Source organism: Amblyraja radiata, chromosome 4 (genome assembly GCF_010909765.2).
Source record: "Amblyraja radiata isolate CabotCenter1 chromosome 4, sAmbRad1.1.pri, whole genome shotgun sequence".
In the NCBI taxonomy this organism is placed as follows: Eukaryota; Metazoa; Chordata; class Chondrichthyes; order Rajiformes; family Rajidae; genus Amblyraja; species Amblyraja radiata.
This window is the reverse complement of record NC_045959.1, coordinates 101,447,692-101,461,708: the sequence shown is the minus strand read 5'-3', so window position 1 is coordinate 101,461,708 and position 14,017 is coordinate 101,447,692. Positions and strand designations below refer to the sequence as shown.

Below are 14,017 nucleotides of genomic sequence, written 5' to 3'. Positions count from 1 at the left end.
CTGTCGTTTTCACACCTTAAGCTTCCATATCTCCAGACTCCCTCTCCCCTCACTCTCAGTCTGAAGAAGGGTCTCGACCCGAAGCGTCGCCCATTCCTTCTCTCCAGAGATGCTGCCTGTCTCGCTGAGTTACTCCAGCATTTTGTGTCTATCTTTGATTTAAACCAGCATCTGCAGTTCCTGCCTACACAAAAGTTTTTCACTGTAAGTAATTAAATAAGTAAGTAAGTTTATTGGCCAAGTATTCACATACAAGGAATTTGCCTTGGTGCTCCGCCCACAAGTAACAACATGACATACAGTGACAGTTACGAATGACTCAGAAAACACTAAACATTAATAATAATAAAACATTAATGATAAAACACCATTGATCAAGCGTGTGAACCAACAAAATACCAGATCAAAGGGAGGCTACAGATTTTTGGCTGTTGAGTAGAGCAACTACTCGTTGATAAAAACTGTTTTTATGTCTGGCTGTGGCAGCTTTGACAGTCTGGAGTCGCCTTCCAGAGGGAAGCGATTCAAAGAGTTTGTGGGCAGGGTGAGAGGGGTCAGAGATGATCTTACCCGCTCGCTTCCTGGCCCTTGCAGTGTACAGTTCATCAATTACAGTACACATGACAATAATAAATTGAACTAAACTAAAATAAGAGACTTCGAACTGTAGCATTAGTCGCAAAATTGGACAGGACATCTTAAGAGTCCTGCCCGTTCTAATATATTGTGTAGGAAGGAACTGCAGCTGCTGCTTTATACCGAAGATAGACACAAAATGCTGGAGTAACTCTACTCAACATTGACTAGTTTTAGAGATACGGCGCGGAAACAGGCCCTTTGGCCCATCGAGTCCATGCCGACCAGCGATCACCCATGCACTAGTTCTATCCAACACACCAAGGACAATTTCTCCAGAAGCCAGTAAACCTACAAACCCGCACGTCTTTGGAGTGTGGGAGGAAACTGGAGCACCCGGAGAAAACCCACGCAGGTCACAGAGAGAACGTACAAACCCCGTGCAGACAGCACCCGTAGTCAGGATCGAACCTGCCGCTGTAAGGCAGCAACTCTACCGCTGCACCTCCGTGACGCCTTGTAACTTGTATCTCTTTAAAAAGCAAAACAACGCGGTTACTTTTCAGTCTCTTTGGAATAATAAAGATAAAAATCATTTATTTTTCAAAATACATTATCATCATAATTATCTATTTTATTTTCATTACATCTAGAATTTGTAGATGAATGGAAGTCCATTTAATATCTTTGAAAGCATTTTGCTAATGTTACTGCGGCTAATGGCATGCCAAGAACCAATGGCATTGTGTGTAGTCAATGATTTTACAGCCATTCCTGTTAGTCTAAAGATGCCTTCGGGCCTGCCTATTATCTATTTAGATATCTATAATGTTATATTATAATTTTATATAGATATTGGCTTGATTGAGGACCTGGGTACATTTCCCAAGCCAGATAAAATCCCCTCCAATTGACGGGAGCCATTTCCCATTTCAGCGTGTCTTTGTGTTCTAGGTATCACGCATCAGTCGTCAAATTATAGCAACAGACGGAGGTAATCGAAGCAGCATTGTGGAACTGATGGTTATTATCACCAATATACACAACCAGCCGCCGCAGTGGGAGCAAGACCAATATCGGATAACAATCCCAGAGAACACCACACGAGACTTGAGGATTGTGGTACGTCGTTCATGTCAAATTTAGTTCAAGGTAGAGACACAAACTTTCTTTCGACCGAGGGTGGCGGTGAATCAGTGGGAATTCGCTGCCGCAGAAGGTTGTGGAGGCCAAGTCAATGGATATTTTTTAAGGCAGGGATAGATAGATTCTTGATTAGTACGAGGCAGGAAACATGTTCCCGATGTTGGGGGAAAGTCCAGAACTAGGGGCCGCAGTTTAAGAATAAGGGGTAAGCCATTTAGAACGGACAATAGACAATAGACAATAGACAATAGGTGCAGGAGTAGGCCATTCGGCCCTTCGGCCCTTCGAGCCAGCACCGCCATTCAATGTGATCATGGCTGATCATCCCCAATCAGTACCCCGCTCCTGCCTTCTCCCCATATCCCCTGACTCTGCTATTTTTAAGAGCCCTATCTAGCTCTCTCTTGAAAACATCCAGAGAACGGAGATGAGGAAAAAACTTTTTCACCCAGGGAGTTGCGAATCTGTGGAATTCTCTGCCTCGGAGGGCAGTGGAGGCAATTCTCTGGATGCTTTCAAGAGAGAGTTAGATAGAGCTCTTGAAGATATGGGGATATGGGGGAGAAGGTAGGAATGGGGTACCGATTGTGGATGATCAGCCATAATCACATTGAATGGCGGTGTTGGCTCGAAGGGCTGAATGGCCTACTCCTGCACCTATTGTCTATTGTCTAACCCCTGACACAAGTGCAAATCAAGAGTTGATGATGGACTTCTGTACAACTGTCAATGTTTGGGTCCTTATACCCTGTTCCATGTTTCGGTCCCAGTCCGGCTTAGTTTAGTTTTAGAGACACAGTGCGGTAACAGGTCCTTCGACCCGCCGAGTCCGCACCAACCAGTGTCTATTGTCTATTGTACAGGTGTCAGATGTTATGGGGAAAAGGCAGGAGAATGGGGTTAGGGGGGGAGACATAGATCAGCCATGATTGAATGATGGAGTAGACTTGATGGGCCAAATGGCCTAATTCCGCTCCTATCACTTATGAACTAATGAAGCTATGAACAAAATGCTGGAGTAACTCAGCGGAGCAGGCAGCATCTCTGATGAGAAGGAGTCTCTCCCTCCTTCCCTCATTCATTCTCTCCAGATATTCTGCCTGTCCCGCTGAGTTACTCCAGCATTTTTTGTCTATCTTCGGTGTAAAACGGCATCTGCAGTTCCTTTCTATAAATTTATTTCAATATAGTTTTACTTTAATGATACAGTCTGGAAACAGGCCCGATCGGCCAGCACCTCCATTCAATATGATCATGAGTGATCATCCAAAATCAGTACAAAATTCTTAAGGGGTTGGACAGGCTAGATGCAGGAAGATTGTTCCCGATGTTGGGGAAGTCCAGAACAAGGGGTCACAGTTTAAGGATAAGGGGGAAATCTTTTAGGACCGAGATGAGGAAAACATTTTTCACACAGAGAGTGGTGAATCTCTGGAATTCTCTGCCACAGAAGGTAGTTGAGGCCAGTTCATTGGCTATATTTAAGAGGGAGTTAGATGTGGACCTTGTGGCTAAAGGGATCAGGGGGTATGGAGAGAAGGCAGGTACGGGATACTGAGTTGGATGATCAGCCATGATCATATTGAATGGCGGTGCAGGCTCGAAGGGCCGAATGGCCTACTCCTGCACCGATTTTCTATGTTTCTATGTTTCTAGTACCCCGTTCCTGCCTTCTCCCCATATCCCCTGACTCCGCTATCTTTAAGAGCCCTATCTAGCTCGCTCTTGAAGGTATCCAGAGAACCGGCCTCCACCGCCCTCTGAGGCAAAGAATTCCACAGACTCACCACTCTCTGTGAGAAAAAGTGTTTCCTCGTCTCTGTTCTAAATGGCTTACCCCTTATTCTTAAACTGTGGCCCCTGATTCTGGACTCCCCCAACATTGGGAATATGTTTCCTGCCTCTCGCGTGTCCAAACCCTTAATAATCTTACATGTTTCAATAAGATCCCCTCATCCTTCTAAACTCCAGAGTATACAAGCCCAGCCGCTCCATTCTGCTGCGCACAGTTTCCGTTGTAAGGGTGGACTGCAGTATCAACCTTTCCAAAAAACTGTTCGCTATTTGGTGTTTATTTTGGCATATTCCTGACACCTCCCACCAAAATAAGTGTTTAAATTGTGAGCAAAATTGTGAGCAAAATGGGGTGAATGGAAATCAGACTTAGCCCAGACCAAAGATACTAGAGGAGCACAGACTGTGCTAGTGCTCCCTCTGGTGGTGGACTGTGAAATAGCAGATTCTGAGACAAGGTGTGCAGCAAGGAACTGCAGATGCTGGTTTACACCAGAGAGTGACACAAAGTGCTGGAGTAACTCAGCGGGTCAGACAGCATCGCTGGAGAAAAAGGAACAGGTGATGTTTTGGGTCGGAACCCTTCTTCAGACTTGCTTTGGATGGGGCATGTTGGTCGGTGTCGGCAAGTTGGGTCGAAGGGCTGCATAAGTCTATGACTCAATCTCCATTTTGCAATTGGCTTTTGTCTGCCTTGATGCGATGGATTGTAAAATCATAAGCAGTCTTGAACCTAGAGGAAATGAACTAAAACACAATTTTATTTGAAGGTGCCATGGTTTAGTTTCGATTAGTTTAGAGATACAGCGCTGAAAGGCCCTTCTGCCCACCGATTACGCGATGACCAGCGACCCTTGCACATTAACACTATACTACACACACTAGGGACAATTTACAATTATACCAAGCTAATTAACCTACAAACCTGTACGTCTTTGGAGTGTGGGAGGAAACTGAAGATCCCGGAGAAAACCCACGCAGGCCATGGGGAGAACGTACAAACTCCGTACAAACAGCACCCATAGTCAGGATTGAGCCTGGGTCTCTGGGGCTGTAAGGTAGCAACTCTACCGCTGTGCCACCGTGCAACCCGTCTTGTTTCCCTGGTAATAGATACAAAATGCTGGAGTAACTCAGCGGGACAGGCGGCATCTCTGGAGAGAAGGAATAGAAACATAGAAACTAGGTGCAGGAGGAGGCCATTCGGCCCTTCGAGCCAGCACCGCCATTCATTGTGATCATGGCTGATCGTCCCCAATCAATAACCCGTGCCTGCCTTCTCCCCATATCCCTTGATTCCACTATCCCCCAGAGCTCTATCTAACTCTCTCTTAAATCCATCCAGTGACTTGGCCTCCACTGCCCTCTGTGGCATGGAATTCCACAAATTCACAACTCTCTGGCTGAAAAAGTTTTTTCTCACCTCAGTCTTAAATGGCTTCCCCTTTATCTAAAACTGTGGCCCCTGGTTCTGGACTCGCCCAACCTCTCCTTGCCTGGTTCCCTTAGAATTAGAGAGACGTGCAAATGTGAAGTCATATTTGCTATGTAGTTAATAAAGTCTTTGGACCTTTATCTTGGTGTAAGGCTTCAGTTATTTACAACAGCTGAAACACAACACCAGCCAATATGTCCCATCCACACTGTCTTATTCATATGTAGGGTTCACGCACTCAGTTCGGATGTTGGGATCTAAATGGTGTTATGTGGTGAGGTCCATGTGTCATCTGGTGGTCAGCCCTACCTTGTAGCTGGTCAGCTCAACCTTCCCCCCATCCCCTCCCCTGTATAAGATCATGAGAGGAATAGATCGGGCAGATGCACAGAGTCTCTTGCCCAGAGTAAACATAGAAACGTAGAAAATAGGTGCAGGAGGAGGCCATTCGGCCCTTCGAGCCAGCACCGCCATTCATTGTGATCATGGCTGATCGTCCCCAATCAATAACCCGTGCCTGCCTTCTCCCCATATCCCTTGATTCCACTATCCCCCAGAGCTCTATCTAACTCTCTCTTAAATCCATCCAGTGACTTGGCCTCCACTGCCCTCTGTGGCATGGAATTCCACAAATTCACAACTCTCTGGCTGAAAAAGTTTTTTCTCACCTCAGTCTTAGATGGCTTCCCCTTTATCTAAAACTGTGGCCCCTGGTTCTGGACTCGCCCAACATTGGGAACATTTTTCCTGCATCTAGCTTGTCCAGTCCTTTTATAATTTTATATGTTTCTATAAGATCCACCCCTCATCCTTCTAAACTCCAGTGAATACAAGCCTAGTCTTTTCAATCTTTCCTCATATGACAGTCCCGCCATCCCAGGGATCAATCTCGTGAACCTACACTGCACTGCCTCAATCACAAGAGTGACGTTCGGGTCAAGACCCTTCTTCTAGTCCGAATAAAGGCTGAATGTAGAGTCAAGTCTGAAGAAGGGTCTCGACCCGAAACATCACCCATTCCTTCTCTTCAGAAATTCTGCCTATCCCGCTGAGTTACTCCGGCATTTTGTGTCCATCTCCGGTGTAAACCAGCACCTGCAGTTCCTTCTTACACATATAGTTTCCCTGGTGCTACCAGCACTCTCTCCTCACCCCTGCGGCATCTCTTGCCAGTATTTATTCTCCATCTCTGAGTCAAGAGACGAATTGTCAGCGGGCTCAATGGGAAGTCCCAAATCCAATCTAATCTTATCCCCGTCCAATTTCTTCCCTGCATTCTCCAGCAGGAGACACTTGATAGCAAAGCAGAAGTGTGCAAAATGTGTGGAATGTTCCTCCAACTGAGTTATTTGAAAAAAACAACTTGATTTAACATTTTATTCAGTTTGGAAAATAAAATTCATGAAGTATATTAAATCCACGGAGTCAAATAATGTAGCACAGTGGGAAAACAATACAATTTTTAAAATGTCTAATGTATAAATTCGAACAGCACCCCACAGTCATTAAAAAAAAAAGCAGATGAGTACTTCAATCATTAAACCACATAAATAAACGATCATATTCCCCAAATACGTACGAGGGGCAACAAAACTGCAGGTTCATGCCCGTATGTAAGTGCAAGAACGGAAAGCTATTTAAAATCCCAAGTGGTATAATCCTGATTGGAGAGCCATTTGCATTAATGCATTTTTATTTTTTTTTCTTCTTTCATTTGGAGTGATGTTGATGTCTGATAACAAACTGACAGCCTGTTTTACATTTCTCCTGCCGTTCCTTTCCTTTCATCTCAATGGGGGGTGGGGAGGTTATTTCCAGTTTGTACCACCTCATGCAGTCAGTACCAAAGATCTTAGAGCAGAGGTAGACAAAAATACTGGAGAAACTCAGCGGGTGAGGCAGCATCTATGCAGCGAAGGAAATAGGCAACGTTTCGGGGTCGAAACCCTTCTTCAGTTGCCTATTTCCTTCGCTCCATAGATGCTGCCTCACCCGCTGAGTTTCTCCAGTATTTTTGTCTACCTTCGATTTTTCCAGCATCTGCAGTTCCTTCTTAAACATCTTAGTGTATCTTTGGTCAGTGGTGGGTTTGGGAGTTATTTACCTAAATACCTGTGGAACATACCAGTGTACATAACTAATGCTGACAGCACTGGGAGTCTTTTTTATGCAATTATTGATAAATTCGCATATTGGGAATTTCTCCTCTTGGTAAGAAACTCTTTGTTCTTTTTTTGGAGTTGGTGCCTAGACATTCAATTATATAACTTATTTCATGTTTAGTTTAAGAAAGAACTGCAGATACTGGAAAAATCGAAGGTAGATAAAAATGCTGGAGTAAATCAGCGGCTGAGGCAGCATCTATGGAGAGAAGGAATGGTCTTTCGCTCCCTAGATAGTCTCCCAGCAATCTTAAAGGCCTGTCCCACTGTACGAGGTATTTCAAGAGCTCTCCCGAATTTAAAAAAAAATCAAACTCGTGGTAAGCACGTTGCGGGTACGTCGGAGCTCGGGGCGTCTCTTAACTGCTCGTAACGCTAACGGCAGGTACTCGGGAAACGCGGTAAGCTCGTGAAGCCTCGTGAAGATTTTTCAACGTTGAAAAATGTCCACGAGAGCCCCGAGTACCTACGAGCGGCCATTACCGTAATTCGAATCAGGGGAAACTCGGGAGAACTCTTGAATTAGCTTGTACAGTGGGACAGCCCCATTACTGTCTCCGACTACATTCTAACTCTGTCCCGCCCACTCCTCTGACATCAGTCTGAAGAACGGTCTTGACCGGAAATGTCGCCTATTCCTTCCTATCCCACTCCTAAGCATTCCCGGGATGCTGCCTCACCCGCTAAGTTACTCCAGCATTTTTGTCTACCTTCATGTTTAGTTTAGTTTAGTTTAGAATCACAGCGCACTGTTTTCGGATTAGTGCCTAGAAATTCAATTATATACCTTATTTAGAGTTTAATTTAGCTTCGAGATACAACCCTGTAACAGGCCCTTTGGCCCACCGAGTCCGCGCCGACCAGCGATCCTCATACACTGGCACTATCCTACACACTAGCCTCAATTTACAATCTTTACCGAATCTATACAAACCCAGCCGCTCCATTCTCTCAGCATATGACAGTCCCGCCATCCCGGGAATTAACCTTGTAAACCTACGCTGCACTCTCTCAATAGCAAGAATGTCCTTCCTCAAATTAGGGGACCAAAACTGCACAAAATACTCCACAATACTAAGACAGCAATTGATTGGTTGAAATACCTTAAGTTCATAAGTGATAGGAGCAGTTCATAAGTGATACGAGCAGAATTTGGCCATTCAGCCCATCAAGCCTACTCCGCCATTCAATCATGGCTGATCTATCTTTTTTTCCTTAACCCTATTCTCCTGCCTTCTCCCCATAACCCCAACTTCATTACTAATCAAGGAGTTCTTGGATATAGCTGATCTTTCCTCTGGACCCTGGATCGCCAATATCTTCGAGCTATTGGAAAGCAAGTTTCCTTCTTGACTCTGCGGGATGTTTTCATTGGGGAATACGCAATAATAATCATTTCCTCCTCCTTATTTACTAAGTCAGGTAATGGAATATTTATGCTTCAAAAGATTTGATGCCATTATTCTCGGAATTACATCCTTTGAGGGTTCACCTTGTACAAAGTGTATTTTACTAAATAGTAATTTGAAAGTTCGTTTTTAAAATCACAATTGCAATAGTTTCCAAATGATCCATTAATTATGCGAGCGAGCGCAGGCTCATTAATCTGCATAAAATTAGTTCTTAAACATCTGAAATATTCCTTGTTAAAACTAATGAGGCGCTTAGGGTGCATTGTGAGTCTAATTAGACAATATCACGGCTGCATTTTAAATGAGTCTTTCGTGGCATATAGAGAGGTCAGAGTGCATGATAGAAATTCCCAAAAGTGAAGGGGAGAATGTGGGAATAGTCAACAGAATATTTATTAACCCAATGCAAAATGATCATGTTAAAAATGCCGAGGCCTACGCGATCTCCCAGTTGCCAAACACTTTAACTCCCCCTCCCATTCCCACGCTGACCTTTCCATCCTGGGCCTCCTCCATTGTCAGAATGAGGTAGACAAAATTGCTGGAGAAACTCAGCGGGTACGGCAGCATCTATGGAGCGAAGGATATAGGCAACGTTTCAGCCCGAAACCCTTCTTCAGACTGATGCAGGGTGGGGGGGGGGGGGGGGGGGGGGGGGAATCACGGGGGGGCAGTCAGAGAGGAGGCTTTAAAACTGTCTTCGGAGGGAGGAGGAGAACTTCTTCAAAGTAGGCATACCTTGAGGAGATATCACAGCGGAGTAGATAAAATGTTCAAGAAGGAACTGCAGATGCTGGAAAATCGAAGGTAGACAAAATCGCTGGAGAAACTCAGCGGGCGAGGCAGCATCTATGGAGCGAAGGGGTTGGACAGGCTAGATGCAGGAAGATTGTTCCCGATGTTGGGGAAGTCCAGAACAAGGGGTCACAGTTTAAGGATAAGGGGGAAATCTTTTAGGACCAAGATGAGGAAAACATTTTTCACACAGAGAGTGGTGAATCTCTGGAATTCTCTGCCACAGAAGATAGTTGAGGCCAGTTCGTTGGCTATATTTAAGAGGGAGTTAGATGTGGCCCTTGTGGCTAAAGGGATCAGGGGGTATGGAGAGAAGGCAGGTACAGGATACTGAGTTGGATGATCAGCCATGATCATATTGAATGGCAGTGCAGGCCTGAAGGACCGAATGGCCTACTCCTGCACCTATTTTCTATGTTTCTATGTAATAGGCAACGTATCGGGCCGAAACCCTTATTCAGACTGATGCAGGGTGGGGGAGGGCTGGGGTCAGAGTGAGGCCCAGCGTAAATTGGAGGAACAGCACCTCATCTTTCGCCTGGGCAGCTTACACCCCAGTGGTACAAATATGGATTTCTCTAACTCCAATTGCATCCCCTCTCCCTCCGCTCCTCCCCCTTCCCAGTTCTCCGACTAGTTTTACTGTCCTGCATCCTTGTCACCCTCCCCTCAGCCAACAATGAACCATTCTACATTTCCTTGAGCATCGTCTGCTTTTGATCTGTTGTTTTCACACCTTACCCCTCCATATCTCGAGATTCCCCCTCCCCTGACTCTCAGTCTGAAAAAGGGTCACGACCCGAAACGTCACCCATCCCTTCCCTCCAGAGATGCTGCCTGTCCCGCTGAGTTACTCCGGCATTTTGTGTCTGCCTTCGGGTGCAAACCAGCATCTGCAGTTCCTTCCAGCACATGTTAAAATGCTGATAGGCTTTCAATATTTCCCATGTTTGTTTTGCAATGCCTGTAAATATTCACTGTGAACATAATCAAAGCTGTCACAGTCAAGGCTTATATGTGTCATCAAAGGTCTGTTAGCCTAATTAAAACAAATGGGACTTCATACTTTTCCCCAATTGCCAGTTCTTCTGTGCTTCCCCCCCCCCCCCCCCCCCCCCCCCGTGGCACAAATTGTGTTGGCTGGCAGCTGAGTCCACACTCACTTTTGCCCATCTCGTCGTTCTACATTTGCAAGACTAGACATTCAATGAGGAGGAATTTATTTCGTCAGGGGGTGGTGCATCTGTGGAAATCATTGCCACAGAAGGCTGTGGAGGCCAAGTCAATGGATATTTTTAAGGCAGAGATAGATAGATTCTTGATTAGCACGGGTGTCAGGGGTTATGAGGAGAAGGCAGGAGAATGGGGTGAGGAGGGAGAGATTGATCAGCCGTGATTGAATGGCGGAGTAGACTTGATGGGCCGAATGGCTTAATCCTGCTCCTATCACTTATGACCTGTTGAATTCTCTGCCTCAGAGGGCGGTGGAGACCAGTTCTCTGGATACTTGCAAGAGAGAGCTAGATAGGACCCTCAAAGATAGCGGAATCAGGGGATATGGGGAGAAGGCAGGAACAGGGTACTGATTGGGGATGATCAGCCATGATCACATTGAATGGCGGTGCTGGCTCGAAGGGCCGAAGGGCCTACTCGTGCACTTATTGTCTATTGTCTATTAACCTTATGCCCCGTCTGATGCAGGGTCTCGATCCGAAACGTCACCTATCCCTTTTCTCCAGAGATGCTGCCTGACCCGTTGAGTTTGCTTTTGGCCCATAACTCTCTAAACCTTTCTTATTCATGTACAACCCAAATAGTTTATAAATGTTGTGATTGTGATAGTTTAGTTTTGCTTCGAGATACAGCGCGGAAACAGGCCCTTCGGCCCACCGAGTCCACACCGACCAGCGATCCCCGCACACTAACACTATCCCACACGCACTATGGACAATTTTACATTTACACCAAGCCAATTAACCTACAAACCTGTACGTCTTTGGAGTGTGGGAGGAAATCGATCTCGGAGAAAACCCACGCAGGTCATGGGGTGAACGCACAAACTCCATACGAACCCTGGTCTCCGGTGGGGTAATGCAACAACTCTACCGCTGAGCCACCGTGCCACTCCAGTTACCTGCATATTATGTTGCAAACTAGGCAGATTAGACTTTTTGCCCCAGAGAACTGGAAGATGAGAAGACAAGAGAGACAGGAGATCATAAGAAAGAGAAGCCGGTTGTTCCATCTTTCAATAAGATCTTGATTTACTTAACAGAATAATGAAAGGCATAGATAGAGTGGATGTGGAAAGGATGTTTCCACTGGTGGGAGAGTCTAGGACCAGAGGTCATAGCCTCAGAATTAAAGAAAGGAGGTGGGGAGGAACTCCTTCAGTCAGAGGGCAGTTAATCTGTGGAACTCATTGCCACAGAGGGCTGTGGAGGCCAAGTCAGTGGATGTTTTTACAGCAGAGATAGACAAATTCTTGATTATAGGCAATAGACAATAGGTGCAGGAGTAGGCCATTCGGCCCTTCGAGCCAGCACCGCCATTCAATGTGATTATGGTTGATCACCCACAATCAGTACCCCGTTCCTGCCTTAGAACGGGGGTCAAGGGTTATAGGGAGAAGGCAGGAAAATGGGATTATGAGCGAGAGATGGAGCAGCCATGATTGAATGGCGGCGTAGACCCGATGGGCCGAATGGCCTAATTCTACTCCTATAACTTGTGAACGTGAAGATTGTGGCTGACCTTGTACCTCAGCACCATTTTCCTGAACAAACCCCATACCTCGTCCTCTTATTATTAAAAAATAAAAACATTATTATATTCAATGTCTGAGGCAGGGGTTATTAATTATTGATTAATACCAGTGTTAGGGGTTATGGGGAGAAGGCAGGAGAATGGGGTTGAGAGGGAAAGATAGATCAGCCGTGATTGAATGGCGGAGTAGACTCGATGGGCCTGGTGGCCTAAATCTGCTCCGATCACTTATGTACATAAACTTAGTTCCCAGCACCAGTTAAAACTCGGAGAAAGCCATTCAAATTCCAACACAATATAAGAAATAAAGTCTGACCTCTCATGCTCCTATCAGGGTGAGAAAATAGATATAATGTACAATGAAGTTTTTCAATATTTTTCAATACTCAAAACTATTGACCTTAGTTGTCCACCTTCTGCCTGTCAAGAAACCCCCTCACCTCTTTCAACCTATTACCTGCTCAGCCTTGTCCTGCCCTTCCTCGCATCCAGCTTTCTCACTCCTCCGACAATCGGTTTGAAGAAGGGTCCTGACCCAAAATGTCACCTATCCATGTCCTCCAGAGATGCTGCCTGGTCCACTGAGTTACTCCAGCCCTTTAGTTTAGTTTAATTTAGTTCAGAGACACAGCATGGAAACAGGCCCTTCGGCCCACCGAGTACGCGCTGACCACCAATCACCCGTATACTAGTTGTAACCGACACACATTTACTGAAGCCAACTTTCGACTTTAGAGATACAGTGCAGAAACAGGCCCTTCGGCCCACCGAGTCCGCGCTGATCGGCGATCCCCTACATACGTACATTAGCACAATCCTACACACTAGGGACGATTTACGCATCTTTACCGAAGCCAATTAACCTACAAACCTGTGCGTCTTTGGAATGTGGGAGGAAACCGGAGCACCCGGAGAAAACCCACGCGATTACAGGGAGAACCTCATGCAGACAGCACCCGTAGTTAGGATCGAACCCGGGTCTCTGGCGATGTAAGGCAGCAACTCTACCGCTGCGCCACCGTGCCGCACAAACCTGCGCATCTTTGGAATGCGGGAGAAAACCAGACCACACTTTTTTTTCTTTTTTTTTGTTAACCAGCATCTGCAGTCCCTTGTTTCTATCTCCAACCTTAGACGTACGTTTAGTTTATGTGGAGTAAGGAAGGTACGTCTTATTTTTCCTTTTGTAAACAGACTTGATCGGGGCGATAACTGGGTTAAACGTTAACGCTCTGCTTTTTTAATCACCGCAGACCGTCAAGGCGACATCTCCGCTCGACGATCCCAGAGTTACGTACAATCTGGAAGAGGGGCAAGTTCCCGAAACAAATATGCCGGTCCGATTCTACCTGAAAACCAACCGAGAAAACGGATCTGCCTCCATTTTGGTAGCAGAACCATTGGACTTCGAAGGGACCAAGTTTTATACACTTCGTGTCAGGGCTCAGAATGTGGCTGCTGTCCCGTTGGCTTCATTCACCACCATCCACATCAATGTGACAGGTATGTTTTAGTTGTTCCATAGTCAGTCAATAGTTCAACGGTGCTTCATTTGACACCTATGCAACTGCGCAGTGAAATTTTCTTCGCATTTATCACACACGCGGGCGCCGCCATGTTTTGCCACCATTGTCCAAAGTCCCGTGCACTCAATGTACTGGAGCTGTTCCCGCCAACCGACGCCCCTCTCCTCTCCTCTCCTCGCCCGGCCATCTTTGTGTCCCGAGGAATAGATCGGTTAGATGCACCCGATCTCTTTTACCCAGAGTAGGGGAATCGAGAACCAGAGGGCTCAGGTATAAGGTGAAGGGGAAAGATTGAATAGGAATCTGAGGGGTAACTTTTTCACACAGAGGATGGTGGGTGTATGGAACGAGCTGCCAGAGGAGGTACTTGAGGCTGGGACTATCCCAAAGTTTAAGAAACAGTTG

The 14,017-nt window shown here is 45.9% G+C and overlaps 1 protein-coding gene across 1 annotated transcript in view; it reads left to right on the top strand.

The window, feature by feature from the left end:
- LOC116972420 (neural-cadherin-like) overlaps positions 1 to 14,017 on the top strand; it is a 145,781-nt gene that overhangs the window by 73,734 nt on the left and 58,030 nt on the right. The window contains exons 11-12 of the mRNA XM_033020081.1: positions 1,531 to 1,698; positions 13,340 to 13,589. Coding sequence (XP_032875972.1) covers positions 1,531 to 1,698; positions 13,340 to 13,589 — 418 coding nt within the window. The remainder of the gene's footprint in view (positions 1 to 1,530; positions 1,699 to 13,339; positions 13,590 to 14,017) is intronic.